At 40.8% G+C, this 18,116-nt stretch overlaps 1 protein-coding gene across 10 annotated transcripts in view; it reads left to right on the forward strand.

Moving 5' to 3' along the window:
* LOC117360819 (probable E3 ubiquitin-protein ligase MID2) overlaps positions 1-18,116 on the forward strand; it is a 651,807-nt gene that overhangs the window by 623,926 nt on the left and 9,765 nt on the right. For 8 of the 10 annotated variants that reach the window (XM_033945263.1, XM_033945261.1, XM_033945268.1 and 5 more), the window contains one exon: positions 5,598-5,729. The exons of the other annotated variants lie outside the window; for them this stretch is intronic. In XM_033945263.1, the coding sequence (XP_033801154.1) occupies positions 5,598-5,729 (132 nt within the window). The remainder of the gene's footprint in view (positions 1-5,597; positions 5,730-18,116) is intronic. 10 annotated transcript variants of the gene reach the window in all.

Here is an 18,116-nt window from a genome sequence, read left to right on the forward strand (position 1 = left end):
GATTAACACTGTCAGCGCCTTTTCTAATAAGCAACCTACCAATTAACATAGTATCATCACTAAAATTATTAGGAGTCACTATTGATGATAAATTCACGTACCACGAACATATCAGCAATGTGGTAAAATGCTGTTTTTTTCGCTTGCGCCTAATTCGCTCGATGTCTAAATTTCTGGAACCTAAATCATTGAATATCTTAATACACTCTTTGGTCATGTCCAAATTAGACTATTGTAATTCACTCTTATTAAACATTACACAAAAAGAAAAAAAACGTCTACAAATAATACAAAATACTGCAGTTAAAATCATTCATAGTGGCAAAAAATACGACCACGTAACACCTTTTTTAATAGACTCACACTGGCTCCCAATTAATCAACGAATAACCTATAAAATATCACTTCTAACTTTCAAAACTCTATTCAATAATGAACCCTTATTTATAGATCAACTGTTAATTCCATATAGCTCATCCCGAGTATTAAGATCAACTGATCTAGGAATACTTACTGTACCTTCCCTAAAGATCATCGGAACCAGACGTCATGACATATTCTCAGTCATGGCTCCCCTTACTTGGAATGCCCTTCCTTTATACATTAGAGAAATCAAAGACCTGAACTTATTTAAATCTAACCTAAAAACTTTCCTTTTTAAAACTTCTTTTAATATTTAAAACCTTCTCACTTATTATTATTTTTAATTTTTTAATCAGCAATTTTAAATAATCCCTCTTTCTTTTTATTCTTAACTTCTCTCAATATAACTTTCTAAACCCCCAACCCTAATGTTTTTTCCTCTATCATATTTTCACTTTCTTCTCCTCCGAGAAACGCAATATGTAACTTTAACCTACTTTACCCCTTCCCATTGTTTCTCTAGTTTGTCTGTATTGTCTGTCTGAAGTTTTTATGTACCTCTTCTAAAGCTATGTACAGCATTTCTTTTTTAATTGTTGCTCGCTTAGTACAAAATAGGCGATTTATCAAATTCAATAAAACTTGAAACTTGAAACTTCATTTCAAATGAAAGAGACTTGCCTCATGCGCATTTATGCCATGTAGGTATTTAAACATCTCTATCATACCTCCCTTGTTCTGCCTTTCCTCCAAAGTATACATATTGAGAACTTTAAGTCTGTCCCCAAACACATTATGACAAAAACCATTGACCATTTTAATAGCCTTCCTCTGGACCAACTCCATCCTGTTTATATCTTTTTGAAGGTGCAGTCTCCAGAAGTGTACACAGTATTCTAAATGAGGTCTCACCAGAGTCCTATACTGATGTACTGCAGGGAGCACTTATTCTATAAAGACATCCTCCTGACACCCAAATTTTGCTATAGAATACTAGTGTAAGTGCATTGTCATATGTAATTGTAAGGGTGCCTACTTACATCAGGTCTATTATAGGCATAAATAGACACACCTAAGTGTGGCAAGCAGTGCATGCCACTCACAGTATTTTATGAGTTATAGATATAAGTGGGAGACACGCCTATGTCCCACCCATGTTCTGCCCACAAGTATGCCTCCCTTATAGTTACACACTGCCACTTACACACACTTAGGGCACTTGCATGTTTAAGTGGTACTTTTGTTGCAGTAACGGCAGATGCACAGTTATAGTATGTGAATTAGCATATGCTCTTAAGTGTCATGCTAGCGCAACAACTGTCGCTGCAGCTATGCACTAATAGGCTGATTCTATAAACGGGCATCCCGATTGTGGGCAGCAGTAGGCATCCTACCGCCATCTAGCAGCCAATAGGGACACACATTAAAAAACAAAGAAATCACTCAAAGCAGGCCGCCTACACTGTAGGTGTTTGTCTTGGGTGCAGGGAGATGCCTAGAGATGGAATGGGCTTGCCCTAAGACTAGGATTTCTTTATAATGTCACTGGGGTACTAATAGTTAAATATTAGTGGAAGTCAGAAAAATATTAGAGTTCAAATAAAAGTTGCGCCCTCTAGTGATGAACCAAAGTATATTTTTCAGTTGTTGCAACTTTATTAGTTCTGGTTAAGAAAAAAGAAAAAACAAAGTATTTTCATGCAAGTGTTTGAAAGACTGTAAAGACATTTATTTATTTATTTATTTACTTTTGTAATCAAACTTGGAGCGTAACCAGAACTAATAAAGTTGCAACGACTGAAAAATATACTTTGGTTCATCACTAGAGGGCGCAACTCTCTTCTTGAAGAACTCTATACCTCTGAGTGACTCTAAGACTAGGATTGGCTGAATCAGGGGTTAGGTGAGATTACGTGTCTGTCCATTAGGGCAGATGTGATTCTGTATAGGATAGTGGTGTGCTTCAGGGGGGTGGCAGGGGTTCTGGATGGGGGGCTGGCATCCCTCCTTCTGGGCTGCTATGAGGGGGTGTTGCTGCTTGGGGGGGTGTCAGTGGGAGTGGGCATCCCTCCTGGGCTGCTATGAGGGGGTGTTGCTGCTTTGGAGGTGGGTATCAGTGGCAGAAGGAAGTGGGCATCCCTCTTGCCAATTTCACATTACGTATCGGAGGTTCCCTGCCGCAGTCGCTCCGCAGTTTCACGGCAGGGGTATTTCCACCCTGATCAGCTGAGCCAGCAGGTCTCCCCGAAGCCGTGGCTTCAGGGAGGCCTGCCGGCTCAGCTGATCAGAGATTCCCTTGCCACGATCAGCTGATGGCAAGAGATCCCTCAATCAGGCAGGTATGATTCTGTAACTGGCACCGGTAACATGGGCACTGGTTTGAGAATTTGGGGATTAGACAGGATTAGGCATCTGTCTGTTAGGACAGACGCAATTCTGTATAGGACATTGATGTGCAAATCTTAGCTGCTTCTTAGGCATCCGCTTAGACTGGTATCCTATACAGAATCAGCCCCTAACAGCACACACTAATTCACAATGCTAACTGCTTGACACACTTTCAACTGAATTGGTACTGCCGTGTTCCCATCATGCACCAGTACAGATTGTTTGGATCAGACTGATCAAAGGGGAATCTGAAGTGAGACAATTGTATTGTAATGCATCTTCTGTAACATCCTTGTACTGTACTAAATTGTATCTCCTTAAATTGTCTCTAAGTCGCCTTGGACCGATTTAGGCATTGTGCGACTCATAAATCCCAGATTAGATGAGATGAAAAGGCATTAGCAGGTCGCATTGAATTATTATAATAATGACAATGTGTGTTTTGTTAGATGTTTGTACATGCCATGTCTGTTCTGTAATTGCCTGGTTTGGAAGTGCTAGAGTCCAGACCCACTAGGTGATAAAACCAAAGAGCTAAGGACCCAGCAGAAGGCAAAGGATTTGCTCTTCTGGCATGCTTGTTAGCAGTGTTGTAAAAATAATCTAGTCCCAAGTAAAACTTAACATGATTTTCCAAGACTTAGAAAGCAGCCTGTTTGCTATGCCACCTTGTACTACTCCTATCCAGCCAGGAGAGAAAAGGAAAAGTGGTAAAACATCAACACTCGTATCCAGACACATTTGGTTTATGCATTAAAAAAAACATGAAAATATATTTTTTAATCTCTGATAAACGGCGCCTTGGGGACACCATTATACTGCTGTGAAAGAAACCCTTTCACACTGAGCTGAACTCAAAACCTGCAGGGAGCAGTTTGCATCTTTTTCAAAGCAGGGATGAAAAATAAAAGATTTGACTTCCCCTTTCCCCGTGCTCGGTGGGTGAGATAAAGACGCCTCCATTCCTCTCCCCCACAGACACCTTTACCTTTCCTGCTCTGCTGCAGCGAGATGAGAGACTGCTTACTTCCCAGTGGAATGACAAATTGCAAACTGCGATAACTGTCTTTCTCCCAACTTAGTTTTATAGTTTTGATTATTTCACTACAATGGCTTCCAGCAGCATAAGAACCACATTTCAGATAATGCGCGCTCCGTGATTTAGGGCTGTAGATGCATCCTGCAATTAGATTGCTAAAGTGGAGATTACCTCTGAATCTTTTGGCAGGAAATGTATTAACCTCAAGGGATGATGTGCAACCTGAAGCAGAAAACGATGTACACTCGAAGGGCAATAAGCCCTCACAAGAGTCATTTAGAATCCTACACACTATGAAACTGTCAGTCCCTCTTTATTCATTGTATAGCAAAAACTATCATTTCTAATACTTTTTTTTTTTTTTTTAAATGTGAACAAAAAATGTTTCCCACTGATTATTATGCATTTATGGGACAATTCTATAACTGAACGCCTCAAGGGGTCCTTTTACTAAATTGCAGTAAAAAGTGTCCTTAGCATACCCGTATGAGGTCCTTTCCCGTGTGCTAAGACATTTTTACTGAAGCTCTTAAATGGCCGATTTTCTATTTTTTATATTAAGTTTCAAGTTTCAAGTTTATTAGGTTTTAATATACCGACCATCAAATAAATATCTGGCCGGTTTACATTACAATAAAAAATTATTGGCCTAAGTTAATGTTGCCATTAGTGCACAGCCTTTTAAAAAAATTACTGTCTATGCTCTTGCTGCCACCCATTGTGTAGGCGGTATATTCCTGTGTTAACTAGTTAGCATGGCTAATATAAATGCACTAGGGGGCCAGATTCCATAAAGGACGCCTTGGCACACCTACATTGTAGGCGCTGCTCTGTGCATTTCTCAGCCTCTAGGTGGCCTTTATAGAATGCCACCTAGATGTCCTTATATATAGACCAGGTTTTACTTGGCCTAATTTACGGTGCATAATTCGAATGCCTAGCGACGCCTAAGTCAGCCACGCCTATTCTCTGCCCCTAACCACACCTACTTTGCAGGTAGACATTGTTAGGTGTTGGAGAGCGCCTCAACTTTGGTGTCGTTCCGAGTTCTGCGCAGAACTCTTAACTATTATTATTTTTCTAAATTTATCAATTAACTTCAACAGCGCAGTCAATTATCATGCTATTTAAGCTAATTAAACCAATTTGGGTTGCGCAACGATATCAGTTAGGCATTGCTAGTGGCGCCCGATGTAGGCATCCTTTATAGAATCTGGCCTTAACTGTTTGGCACATGAATGCCCATTCTTCATCCCAACCTGCTCTCTCTACAATATTTTTGGTATATGGTTACCACATTCGCCTTTAGCAATTACCACAGGATGCCAGAGTGTGTCCCAAGGTACGCCATTTTAAGCTGTGTTAGGCGCATGTTTCCTTAGTAAAAGCGCTCCTCAAGTTAGTTGCCTTAATGCTGCACATTGAGCCCCAATTCTATCACGGCGTCTCGCCACCAAGATTCCATTATAGATTTGCCACTTTTTATAGCTCACTTATAAAAGTTGGCATTGACACGCCTACATTTAGGCATGACTACTTGCGTCAGGTCTATGGCTGGCATAAGTTGGCATACCTAAGCGTGCCATGCATTGCCTGTAACAAATTGTAGGCTGTAAGTTACAACGTCTGTGGCCTGCCCACACTCCACACACAGGTACGACCCCCTAATTGGTGCATTCATGTGTGCAGGAGGTAGATAACTGTGTATGCCCTGTTATAGAATTGCCTTTTTAATAGTGCTTGAAGGACTATACCTGTGCGTGCGACAAACCATAATCATTCCTGACATGCAGTGTGTTTTTTCCAGCTTGTCCGATCCGCTCTCTGACCCACAGCGGGGGCCAATCAGAGAGCAGCTTCGAGAAGACAGGAAGGTCGGCTGCTGTCAGATTGGACCATTCTGCAGGTCAGAAAGTAATTCGGAGAAGCTGCCAGAGAGGTACGTAGGGAATGGCTTCAAGCCCTGAGCAAACTCGTTTTCAGCGTAATATGACACACTATGCAGAGTGAGAGTTTATCATGTCTTAAGAGTTTTATTCTGTGCTTACAAGAAATTCCTACATCTACACAAGCCATGATTTAGTGTTGTCATTTTAAGCAATTAAAAATGTAAGCTGTGATGTAGACATCTGTGCTGCGGTTATCTAGGACACCCAATAAAGAGAAGTGTCAGGTGCTAGAGTGTAGTTAGAAAGAAAACAAGAGATGATTGGAAGGAAGGGAAAAGAGAAGGTTGATGGAAGAGGCTATCAGAGGGCTTTAGAATAGCCAGGATTATCTGAAGAGGGGTTAGCATGGCAAAATGTATAATTTAAAGCATGCTTTGAAAATTTGAGGTATAAGCACAACATTTACTGTATGTTAACAGTTACTCTTCCAAAGGTAAGGTAACACTAGGGTTACCAAATTTTGCATCTGGAAAAAAAAGGACCCCATTCTGAATGTAAGGAAGGGGAGGAAAAAGAGAGATCAAGATCAAGACAGTGGAATACAAACATTAGATGCAAAGGACAGAAGAAAAACCAGGTCCATCAAGTCCAGTATCCTGTTTCCAACTGTGGCCAATCCAGGTCACAAGTACCTGGCAAGATCCTAAAAGAGTAAAACAGATTTTATGCTACTTATCCTAGAAATAAGCAGTGGGTTTTCCCAAATCCATCCTAATAACGGTTTATGGACTTTTAGGAAATTATCCAAATCCTGCTAAGCTAACTACTTTTACCACATCCTCTGGCAATGAATTCCAGCATTTAATTGCATGTTGAGTAAAGAAATGTTTTTTCCAGTTTCATTTAAATTTCTCAAATTCTGTCCTTAATACCTCAAGTACTTAAGATAGATTGAGTTGAAAAGGGCATCCCAAATGTTTAAAAAAAGAAAGAGGGTTAGGGGCATAGAACAATTTGTTCCTCCCACCTCACATTATTATGTGTATGTTATACCTTACTTTGATGCCTTGACAAAAGTAATCAAATATTAATAGCAAATAAACATGTCCAGAATAAAATAAAGTTAAATAAAAAAGACTGAACATAAAAAGTATTAGTAGCAAATAAACAAACATGTCCATAAAAACCAAAGGTGACTGGGTCAGTGACTGCCATGTATAAAAAAAATGGAAGATGTCTGTTTAGGTAGAGAATAGAAGAGTTAGAGTTAATTTCTTTGCTATTCCTTCACCCACTGAAAGGCTAGCAGCTGGGCTGTCCCTCCTATGGACCAACAGTGCATTCTGCACATGACCCTGCTTTGTAGCACTAAAGACATATACAAATGAGGCCTTGCAATGAGACCCTGATTCTGCAAAGCGAGTCTAAAGTTTGGCACCGTTTGGACATTTACAATAGGTGTCCTTTGTAGAATCACTCCCAGCGGCACTCAGCACGGTTAAGACATCTACATTTTTAGGCATCCTTTAGACTAGAGAATCAGGTTTTAGGTGAGAGTTAGACGTCCAAACAATGTCCTTAATGTTATAATATTTTATTATTATGACGTTATTAGAATGGCAATTTTATCGTGTTTTCATTATAATTGTGATACTGGGAGTTGGATCTGTTTAATGCTTTTATTTATTTCTCTTCCATCAGAGAGAGTGACTGGGATTCGCACCAGCAACATTAAGGTAGAAGGCTATATAGGTTTAACCAGTATGCTACACAGTGAGCTGGAAAGTTGCATAGCAATTGTAAAACTAGGTCCTATAGGCATTGTAAAGGAGGTCTACTTTTGAGCATAGTTTGGGCTTCAGATAGATCTGAGTTCTATGGACGGAACTTAGGCACAGTTTGAACCCTTTTTTTCTGACTAAACAGTGCTCCAATCAGCTCATTCTTGAATGCAAAGTAAGCACATGAAAAAAAATTATAGAGATTGCATACATAACTTCATTTGCAAAAGCTTAAAAACAGATACAGACCTTAACATGGATTCTACTTCATTGCAAATGGAGATGTGCAGCTGCATAATGCTGACCTCATTGTGAGATCATCAACGTGCACCTGCAAGGTAGAATGGTACAATTAAAATATGTGCTGGGATTGGAATCCATGATTTCTGGAAGATGAGCACAGGGCTTTTACCTGGTGAGCCACAGCCGCTTCCTTTTGGCTGTGGGGTTCCTACCATGAGAGCTTAGTGATCCTAGCCATGTGAAAGTGAAAATACCTGAGAAGATCATAGCTTAGCAGATCCCTAAGCTATCATATCAGATGTGAGGAAGAAAGATATTAGTGGAAGCTGCTGTGGCTCAAAGGCTAAAAGCCCTGTTCCCCATCTTCCTGAGGTCATAGGTTCAAATCCCAGCATATATTTTAATTGTGGCATTCTACCTTGCAGGTGCACCTTAATGATCTCACAATGAGGTCAGTATTATGCAACTGCACACCTCCATTTGCAATGAAGTAGAAACCATGTTAAGGTTTGTATCTGTTTTTAAGTTTTTGCAAATGAAGTTATGTATGCAATCTATATAGTTTATCATGTGCTTTCTTTTCTTTCAAGAATGAGCTGATTGGAGCACTGTTTAGGCAGAAAAAAAGGGTAGTTTTATAGCAAGAAACCTAAAGCTGTGTTTTTCATGTGCTGTGTGCTTCAGTTAATGGGTCTTTTCCTCTAATTAGCAAATAGTATTGCTGTTTGCCCACAAAAATAGAAGATTTTGCATGCAATATATCTGTTTTGATGTGCCCTGTTTATGTGGTGCCTAATTAAATGTATTTTGAGCTTAGTAAAGCAAAAATAAAAACCCAGAGAGCTATTTAGCAGATCGCATTAAGGACATCCAAGCAGTGCCTAAGTTCCGTCCATAGAACTCAAATCTATTTGAATCCCAAACTAAGCTCAAGAGTAGACCTGGTTACAATGTAGGCATGAGATGGATACCATAGGTCGCTCAGTGTTATGCAGATGAATTAAAGGATGCCCATATTGAAACCGTGCCCATTCCACGCCCACGTCTATTTGGTGAGTTTTCCCAATGGGCGTCCATAAAATTGTGAAGGCACCTACAAAGTGACATCCACATCCTTTGGACGTCCATGTGCCAATTATCGCTCGTTAAGACCCTTAAATGGCTCATTAACCACTTAGTTTGAACACCTAAGTCCCACTCAGCGTTACAAAGCACTTAGGTGCCCTTTATAGAATCAGGGCCTGAGTGCCTGCATATGGCTCCACTTCCACAATCAGTATAAAAGTTTGGCCTATCTGCTTTAAGTAATGATTGTCTTCTTTTCTCTGTACAAATTCCTGCAGTGGTTTTCTTTGGCTGAGAGAATAGGATGCAGCTTTATATAGGGCTGCTCTTTAACCAAGCAGTGTATAAATAAAAGCCATGACTTAGCTTTCTCTAGATCAAGTTCATACTGATATAGGCCTCTTAACATCCATATTACAGTATGTGTATGATAAGCTCATTTTAAGATGTTCAAATGACAGCTCTGCTAAGACAGATTGTTTCCTGTTTTGTGACTGACTGTGATAAGGTATCTACGTAAATACATTTATTTAGATTCAAGTTTTATTTTTTATGTTTTGTGGTGCTTATCGTGGTCAGAAAACCAGCATAATCATTACCTAAAAGAAGCATTTGAAACAGTCAAAAGGAGAGTAGTTATTTATAATGTCAGCGATTTGTTAATAATTAATGCAGAATTTCAAAAAAGGAAAGAATAATCAGAATTCAGTAACGTAGAGGTGTAGTTATCAATGTGGGTTACTGTTAAGGGGGGAAGTTATCAACATTGCCAGAGAATGTGGTGAAATCAGTTAGCTTAGCAGGGTTTAAAAAAGGTTTGGATATATTTCCTCAAACAAAAGTCCATAAGCCGTTATTAAGATGGACTTGGGGAAATCTACTTCTTATTCCTATGAGAAGCAGCATAAAATCTATTTTACTTCTTAGGATCTTGCCAGGTACTTAAGACCTGGAAACAGGATACTGGGCTTGATGGAATCTTCAGTCTCTCCAGACTTATGTCTGCTGAAACCTGCGCGCAGCTTTTTAGAATGCCCCTGCCATGCTCATACCCTTCCCACGGCCATGCGCCCTTTTGAGTTGCATTTTATGGGATTTGTGCACCCAGCATTACAGAACAGCGTGTGCAAATCTCAGTTGGTACCAATTAGCATCAGTAATTGGTGTTTAGGATCTAATTATTGCTTGTTAATGGCTCATTAGCCAATTAAGTTGCACATGCAGCTCGGAATTGTGCCCAAATTTGGGCACCATATATAGAATCTGGAGGAATATCTCTTTAACGCTCTTCCGGAATCTGTCTTAGGGGGAAAACATCTTCCAGGGATTCAAGACAAAGTTAGACAAGTTCCTGCTGAACAAGAACGTGCGCAGGTAGGGGTGGTCTCAGTTATGGTGCTGGTCTTTGACCGGAGGGCCGCCGCGTGAGCGGATTGCTGGGCATGATGGACCACTGGTCTGACCCAGCAGCGGCAATTCTTATGTTCTAATGGTAATCCATGTTGATAACTTCCTCCCTTAATTTTGAACCTTAGATACTGGCTTCACAGCCTGTTAGATAACACCAAAATTCCATTACAGCCCATAATAATTGTGAAATTGCATCTCTGCATGAAAAATCACAGACTAAATGATCACAGACCCCGTCACTGCATTAGAAACTTTACTCTTCTGAGTTGAGCAGTTCTTTCTCTTTACAAAGGAGAATCCCTTCAATTGCAAACTATTTCGCTGACAATTTGGATGAATTAAGAGTGGGAGCACCTTAATAAAGGTCACAGGAAATGTTTCAAGCACTTAGGAGAACATGGTTATGTTTCAAAAAGCCCTTGACATTTTGGAGAAACGATCAAATGTTTATAGAATGAATTGCAATGAGGACAGATGCAAGGTTATGATGCTTAGGAAGGAAAAATCACATGATAAATGAAAGCATGTGGCAATGGCTAAGAAAGCAAATAGAATGCTAGGAATTATTAGGAAAGAAATGGAAAACAAAATGGAGAATTTTATAATGTGTTTATAACACTCCATGTTTTGAGTCACCTTGAATACTGTGTGCAATTCTGGTTACCACCTCTCAAAAAAAAAATAGAAATGATACAGAGAAGTGCAATGGAAATGATAAAGAGGATGGGATGATTTTTCTGTAACTTCAGAATAAAGAGGATAGGGCTTTTCAGTTTGGTGAAGAGATGGCTGACGGGAGATATGATAGAGGTCTATAAAATACTAAGTGATGTTGGAATGGGTAGACGTGAATTGCTTGTTAACTCTTCACAAAAATACAAGACATAGGGGGCACGCAGTGAAACTACTAAGTAGTAAATTTAAAACAAATCAGAAAAAATATTTCTTCACTCACCCCTCCCCTCCCCTTTTATCAAGCTGCGCTAGAGGTTTTTTAGCGCAGGCTGGCAAGGTGCCATATATACTTATATATAAACTGAGATTTTGGAAAAAAATGTCCAAAAATGGGGGTCTCGGTTTATATTAGAATCTTCCCCCTTCACCGCAATCAGCACATGCCTACGTCTTCAATGGAGCGTCAGCTAGTCCTCCCTCCCTCCCAAGCAAGAGTAATGCCCGCACCCCAACCCACACCAGAATATCAGCTACTTCTACCTCCCAAGCCAGAGGAGCACCTGCATCCCCCGCCTGTGCACCACCGTAATATCCCTAGCAAGTGAGATTGACATCCCCCCAGACCTACCGCGATCTTCTGGTGGTCTAGCGGCATGTTGGGGCAGGAGCAATTCTCACTCACTCCTGCCCATTCTTCCTCTGCAATAAAAGTACCTGCCAGGACTTCCGGCAGAAGTCTTACGAGGCTCCCAGCAGCTTGAGCTCCAGGTAGATTGTGGAGAAAATAAAACCTGCAGGAGTGTGGAAAAAAAAATCTGGATATTTAAGGACTTGGGGTTTTCATTTGACTTCTTTCTCCACCGGGGAAAGGACAAGTGCAAATGATCTTAAATTGCAGTAAGCTAGATATCAGTTAGTAAGAGGAATTTTTAACTGTAAGGATAATTATGCACTGGAGCCAGTTATCTAGGGAAGCAATGGAATATCTAGCACAGTAGATTAGACATATTTTTTTGATGATAAGCTACTGCCTGGAGACTAGGAAATAGGCAGATGACCTTTTGAGGTCCTTTCTAGTCCTCTGACCGTGATTTTTTGAGAAAATTATTGAGTACTATTCTACTTTCTGACTCCAACATTTTGTCAGGGCTGGAATATGGCATTGTTGAGTTTCTAAACTAGATTAAAGCTTCATACCATTAAAGAAAATGAAGAAAACAGAAGTGAAGACACATAGGCACTATACAAATGAGTGTGCTGACCATAATAGATGGCAGTCTTAAATTCTGGGTCCCGGCTATTATGGCCATGAATTTTTCTACATCAAAGGCATGAATCAATATTGGATCTCCTAGAATGTTGTCCTGTAGGAAATGGTAAAAAGCTATCCACACTAAGGGGTGAAATTATTAAGCTGTGTTATTTTAGTGTTAATCCTGGTTAGTAATAATTAGGTCTTATTCCATAATATGGAACCTGTGCTAAAATAGCACAAGTTAGTGGTAAAATAATATGTCTTAAAATTTCATTCCTAGCTATTGCTGGGCCAGAACCTAAAGCTTTGCTCGGTTCTGTGCTTAGGTTCCATCTACCTAAGTCTCCATCAAATCTCACTCCAGCCCATCAAAGCTCATCCCAGCCATCGAAGCCCTCCCCAGTCCATCATCAACCAAATGGCCATATTCGAACATAGACCATGCAAGTCTTCCCAGTACTGGCCTTAATTTTTTCTAATTCAAGATCCTCTGTGTTCATCCCACGTTTTTTTGAACAGTAGCTCATGTTGATAACTTGTCCCCATTAGTGTGAAGAGTTTTTCTCTGGTAACCAGATTGATATTGTGATGTCATAATACCTCATCCCACCAGTACCTGTGAGCCAGTCTCATCAGTGATGTCACAATGCTTGATTGCCCTATATTTGGCTCACTTTTAGTACATATAGCAGTGATTTTGAATTCTAGAGGCATTAGTTAAGGGGAAAAGTTTTCAACACGGACTACCATTAAGACAGGTTATTTTACTATTTTTTTTAAGTTCAATCTTTTTATTAAGTTTTTGTAAATAGTACAAAATGGAAAAACAAACATAACATAGAACTGTGTATTGCAGTGGTACAAGTAGTAACCCCAATTATTAGCAGCTAGGTCTCACTTCATAAAATGAGTCCTATGCTAAAGTGGCACGAGTTAGCAGTAAAATAACATATCTTAATGGTAGCCCACTTGGATACTGCACTCTCAATGACTGACCTGGAGCCTTTCATTTGCAGGATGTATTATGAAATATATTTATTATGTATTTGTGTTGAAATTTATTTGAAGATATTCACCCAAGGTGTTGTACAGCAAATCTGGCCCTCATCTGTATTATCCCACTACAGGGTATGTGAAAGGAACTGCCCACAGGACCCAACCTTGTTTCAAAACAAAAAGACAAAATCTGGAGACCAGAGAGATATCCCAAAATTAATGAATACCACCCTGGTTGTTCCAGGGCTGAACTTCAATGATATTCATTTCTAATTAAGCTTTTAGGAGGAAAATCCATAGAAACTTACCTGCTAGAAATTACATCTTTTTATGTTCAAATATTTTTTTATTGTGTGGTCAACATGAAAATAGAGATCAATGTGAAAATGCAAAGTACATACTGTAGAACAAAGAACTATGCCAGGAGTAGGGAACTCCGATCCTTGAGAGCCGTATTCCAGTCGGGTTTTCAGGATTTCCCCAATGAATATGCATGAGATCTATGTGCATGCACTGCTTTCAATGCATATTCATTGAGGAAATCCTGAAAACCCGACTGGAATACGGCTCTCGAGGACCGGAGTTCCATACTCCTGAACTATGCAAAGCTAACATTTGCCAAAAAATCATTGAATACAGTTGGTACACTCCAAATTACATCTGTATTTCAGAGTTTTAGCTTTACCTTTCAGCTTCAACAGACTATGCATGTGCTTCCCACATGCTACATCACTGGATAGAATATAATATAACAAGTGTTTAAGCCCGTTACATTAACGGGTGCTAGAGTAGATCTGTCTGTCTGTCTTTTTTTCTTTCTCTCTCTCTCTCTCTCTCCCTCCTTTTCTGCTGTCTGTCTTTCTTTCTTTCTGTCTCTCTCCTTGGCCGCTTTCTACACTCAGGCCCAACAATTGTCCCTTTCTATTTCTTCCCTTCTTCCTTCCTATGTCCGTAGTGCCCCCAGTGCCTCCTTCCTATGTCCTTAGTGCCCCTTCCCATGTCCTTAGTGCCCCCAGTGCCTCATTCCTATGTCCTTAGTGCCCCCAGTGCCTCCTTCCCATGTCCTTAGTGCCCTAGTGCCTCCTTCCTATTTCCTTAGTACCCCTTCCCATGTCCTTAGCGCCCCCAGTGCCTCCTTCCCATGTCCTTAGTTCCCCAGTATCTCCTTCCTATGTCTTTAGTGCCCCTTCCCATATCCTTAGTGCCCCCAGTGCTCCTTCCTATGTCCCCCCTCAATGCCTTCCAGCTTTTGTCCCTCCCCCTCCCCCAAAGCTAGCCAGCCTACCTCCCTCCCTATCTGCCACTCTAAAGCCAGCCTGCCTCCAGCACCAAAAGCGAAGCCTGCCCCCCCATACCTGCCCCTGCTGCTGCTACCTACCGTCTGGCCTACCGCCGCTTCAAACACCCCTGGTCCGCCTCCACTGCCGCCCGCCGCAACTAAAGCAAAGGAAAAAGGGTCCACCACACACAAACCGCCGCAGGCTCCAGCTGAACTTACAAACACTGCCACGGAGCTACAGATCATGAAGGCAGGGATCATGAAGTTGTAAGTGCGCATGCGCGCTTAGGGTTTTATTATGATAGATGCCCATTTATACAGGAATGAGAGTGAGGATGAGATAGGTAGTGGTGGGGAGGTGGCTTTGTTGACACAGCCCATATTCTTCAGTACTGAAACATGAAAGGTACTGGGCTTGAAGAGAAAGAAGAATGAAATAACAGTACAATAGAAGCATATACAGTGTGAGGGTAGTCTTTTTTATTTTTTGAAATTGAAATATCTACACACATTAGTGTCAGGAAAACAATCTACCGGTAGTCCATGTCAGAGGAAAAAGAGAATACAGATAAGCAAGGGGAAAAAAAAAGCAATATTCCAATCAGAAATCAAGACAAAATAGTCCATACTCCTGGTTTTCTATTAAGCGATCTCAACTAATAATCTCTACTTTGATTACTTTCCCCCTCTTCTACGAAACCACGCTAGCGGTTTTTAGCACAGAGAGCCGCACTGCTCCCAACGCTCATAGGAACTCAATGAGCATTGGGAGCAGCGCCGACCATTCAGTGCGGCTCTCTGCGCTAAAAAAACGCTAGTGCGGTTTCATAGAAGAGGGGGTTTATTTAACTTTCTTCTCTAATAACAGGTTTTCTAACTGATCTGTTTCAAAGAAGACATAACTCCTTTCAGGAAAATTAACTAAACATTTGGAGGGAAATTTCAGAAAAAAAAGTAGCTCCCAGACCTAGCACTCTAACCTCAAATTGCAAAACTTGTTTCTGTCACCACAAAACAGGAAATCTTTTTTTTCTTAATAACATTTCAATATGGGAATTATGTCTCATTCATTAGAAAATAGTAGTCTCCAAAAATTCTGTCAGATTATCAAAAGCATTTTCTCCATTGGTTAACACATATACCATTTCCTCCTCTCGGTCACGATTTAAAACATTCTTAGGTAAATAATAACATTTAGTAATAATCTAATCAAATCGTCCATTTGTGAGTCACACAAACCTATACAGGCTCAATAGATTCAGCATTAGAAAGAGAAAATAATTTAAAATATTTTCTTAAAAATATCTCTGCAGAAAGCAATTGACACTGTGGAAAATTCAAAAAACTTAAATTACAAGCCCTAGATTGAGTTTCTACTTTCTCCAAAGCCCTATGAATGACCAAACTATCTTTAATTCCAGTTACTCCAGCTTTCTGTAATGGAACCATACAGGTATTCAATTTCTTTATATCTTCTGTCTTAGACACAGCTTATTGAGAAGATTTGCAGAGTCATTGCACTGGACCACATAGCATAGTTAGTCTTTTTCATCGCTTTCCAAACATAAAATTATTAGAAAAGGGATGGTAAACAAGACATTGGGCTAGATTCACTAAGCTCACTGATCGTGTCCCGACCAGTTTGCGAGTATTCCCTGACCCGATTCACTAACCTTCTGGCCAGTCAATCTCCCACCCTATCCAATCTGCCCATGCAAATGAGGGGAAATGACATGCATAAGTAGGATGACCTCGATTCACTAAACAGAAGAAGGAACACCAATTGGGCTTGCTGATCCAAAATGAAGCAACTGAGGAGGACAAGTCACTCACATCCTTGCCGACTGTCCTGCTCTCCGCTGCCCTGAAATCCCAGAATCAAAATAAAAAATAAAACATTTTTTGGAATGTCTTAAAACACATCTCCCCTGTTGCAAAAAGTGCAGTGCAAGTGCTTGGTTCTGTGTTGTTCTGTAGTCTGGCTGCAAAGCATGTTCCGTTCCATTCTGACTGCACAAAAAATTGAAATGATTCCTGAAGTCCACTCGTGGGGCCAGCGAGTGCAGCCACCCCTTCCCCTTTTGTTTTGCCCTCAAGCTTGTGCGGAGAGCAAGCGCATGCGCAAATCGCACCTACAGGCATGCATCTGGATTGCTCTGCAGCGATCCGTGAGGTCGCTATGGGGCGTGCGTCCGATCACATAATTTGCATGAGGACTCTGTAGTGAATTGGTCGCCCAGCAAGACTCGGCCACAGATCGCCCACAGATCGCCCAACAACAATGAGTTTAGTGAATCTAGGCCTAAGAATGTTGCAGCTTGGCTGTGTGGCTGAATGGATAAGGCGTCTGACTTCAGATCAGAAGATTAAGGGTTCAAGTTCCTTTGTGGTTGGTAGCTTGTATATGTGATGCACATTGGAAAAATAATTCAAATCATAGTTACCGGATGCTAGGGTTCACCTTGGGGATCAGCACTCAAGAAAAAGATCTGGGTGTCATCATGGACAATATGCTAAAACCTTTCAGCCAATGCGTAGCGGCAGCCAAAAAAGCAAACAAGATGCTAGAAATTATTAGAAAAGGGACGGTAAAAAAGACTAAGAATGTTATAATGCCTCTGTATTGCTCAATGGTGAACCTGTTGGGCCGCCGCATGAGCGGACTGCTGGGCACGATGGACCTCAGGTCTGACCCAGCGGAGGCATTGCTTATGTTCATATGTTCTCACCTTGAGTTTTATATTCAGTTCTGGTCTCCTTATCTTCAAAAAGATATAGCAGCACTAGAAAAGGTTCAAAGAAGAGTGATCAAGATGATAAAAGGGGATGTAACTCCTCCCGCAAGGATCGATATTATCTCCCCTACTATTTAACATCTTTCTAGCACCTCTGCTGACTCTCTGTCAATCTATTGGGTTTACAGCGTTCGCTTTAGCGGATGATCTGCAACTCCTGCTTCCACTAGACATATTCCATTGAGGAATTCCAAAATATGAATAAGAAATTAAGCACAATTTCTGACTGGCTTGATGAAAATAAACTAGTAATGAAAACAGATAAAAAAAAATAATACACTTCCCTTGGAAAGAAGGACTCCAGCTAATCCAGAATACTGCAGCCAAGTTGATCTTTGCAAAACGCAAGTCTGACCATGTCTCCCCACTCCTAGCCAAACTTCACTGGCTCCCAGTGATTTCCAGAATCCATTTCAAATGCTCCTGCCTGGCTTTTAAGATCATTCATGGCATCCTTCCTTCCTTAATCCCACTATCTTATAACTCCTCGAGTCCTGACTCTACCAGACTCGCCCAAAGGTATAAATTATCCTTCCCCTCTCTACACGGTATTTGCTATGCAGGAAAACTGGGAAAATCCCTTCTCTTCAGAATCACAGGTCTTTGGAACGACCTTACTACCCCGCTGCAGAACCTGGGCTCCCTCCAATTATTCCGCAAGCAACTGAAAACCTGGCTTTTCACTAAAATGTAATTCCATCCCCCCTTACTCTTCTCTTTTATATATAAGTTCATGTAAACCTTTTTTTCCTTCTCTTCCTATATTTTAAGTTCTTGTAAACCATGCTGAGCTCCACAACAGAATTCGGAGAGAGCGTGAACTCGCAGGCCTTGAGCATGCGCAGATGCTCAAGTCCCAGCAAGAAGAGGAGGCCGATCTTCGGGCACCGGCACAAACGCACAGGACATGCCGGTGCCGGTGTCCAGGCCCAGATGAC

Source organism: Geotrypetes seraphini, chromosome 5 (genome assembly GCF_902459505.1).
Source record: "Geotrypetes seraphini chromosome 5, aGeoSer1.1, whole genome shotgun sequence".
Classification (NCBI taxonomy): Eukaryota; Metazoa; Chordata; class Amphibia; order Gymnophiona; family Dermophiidae; genus Geotrypetes; species Geotrypetes seraphini.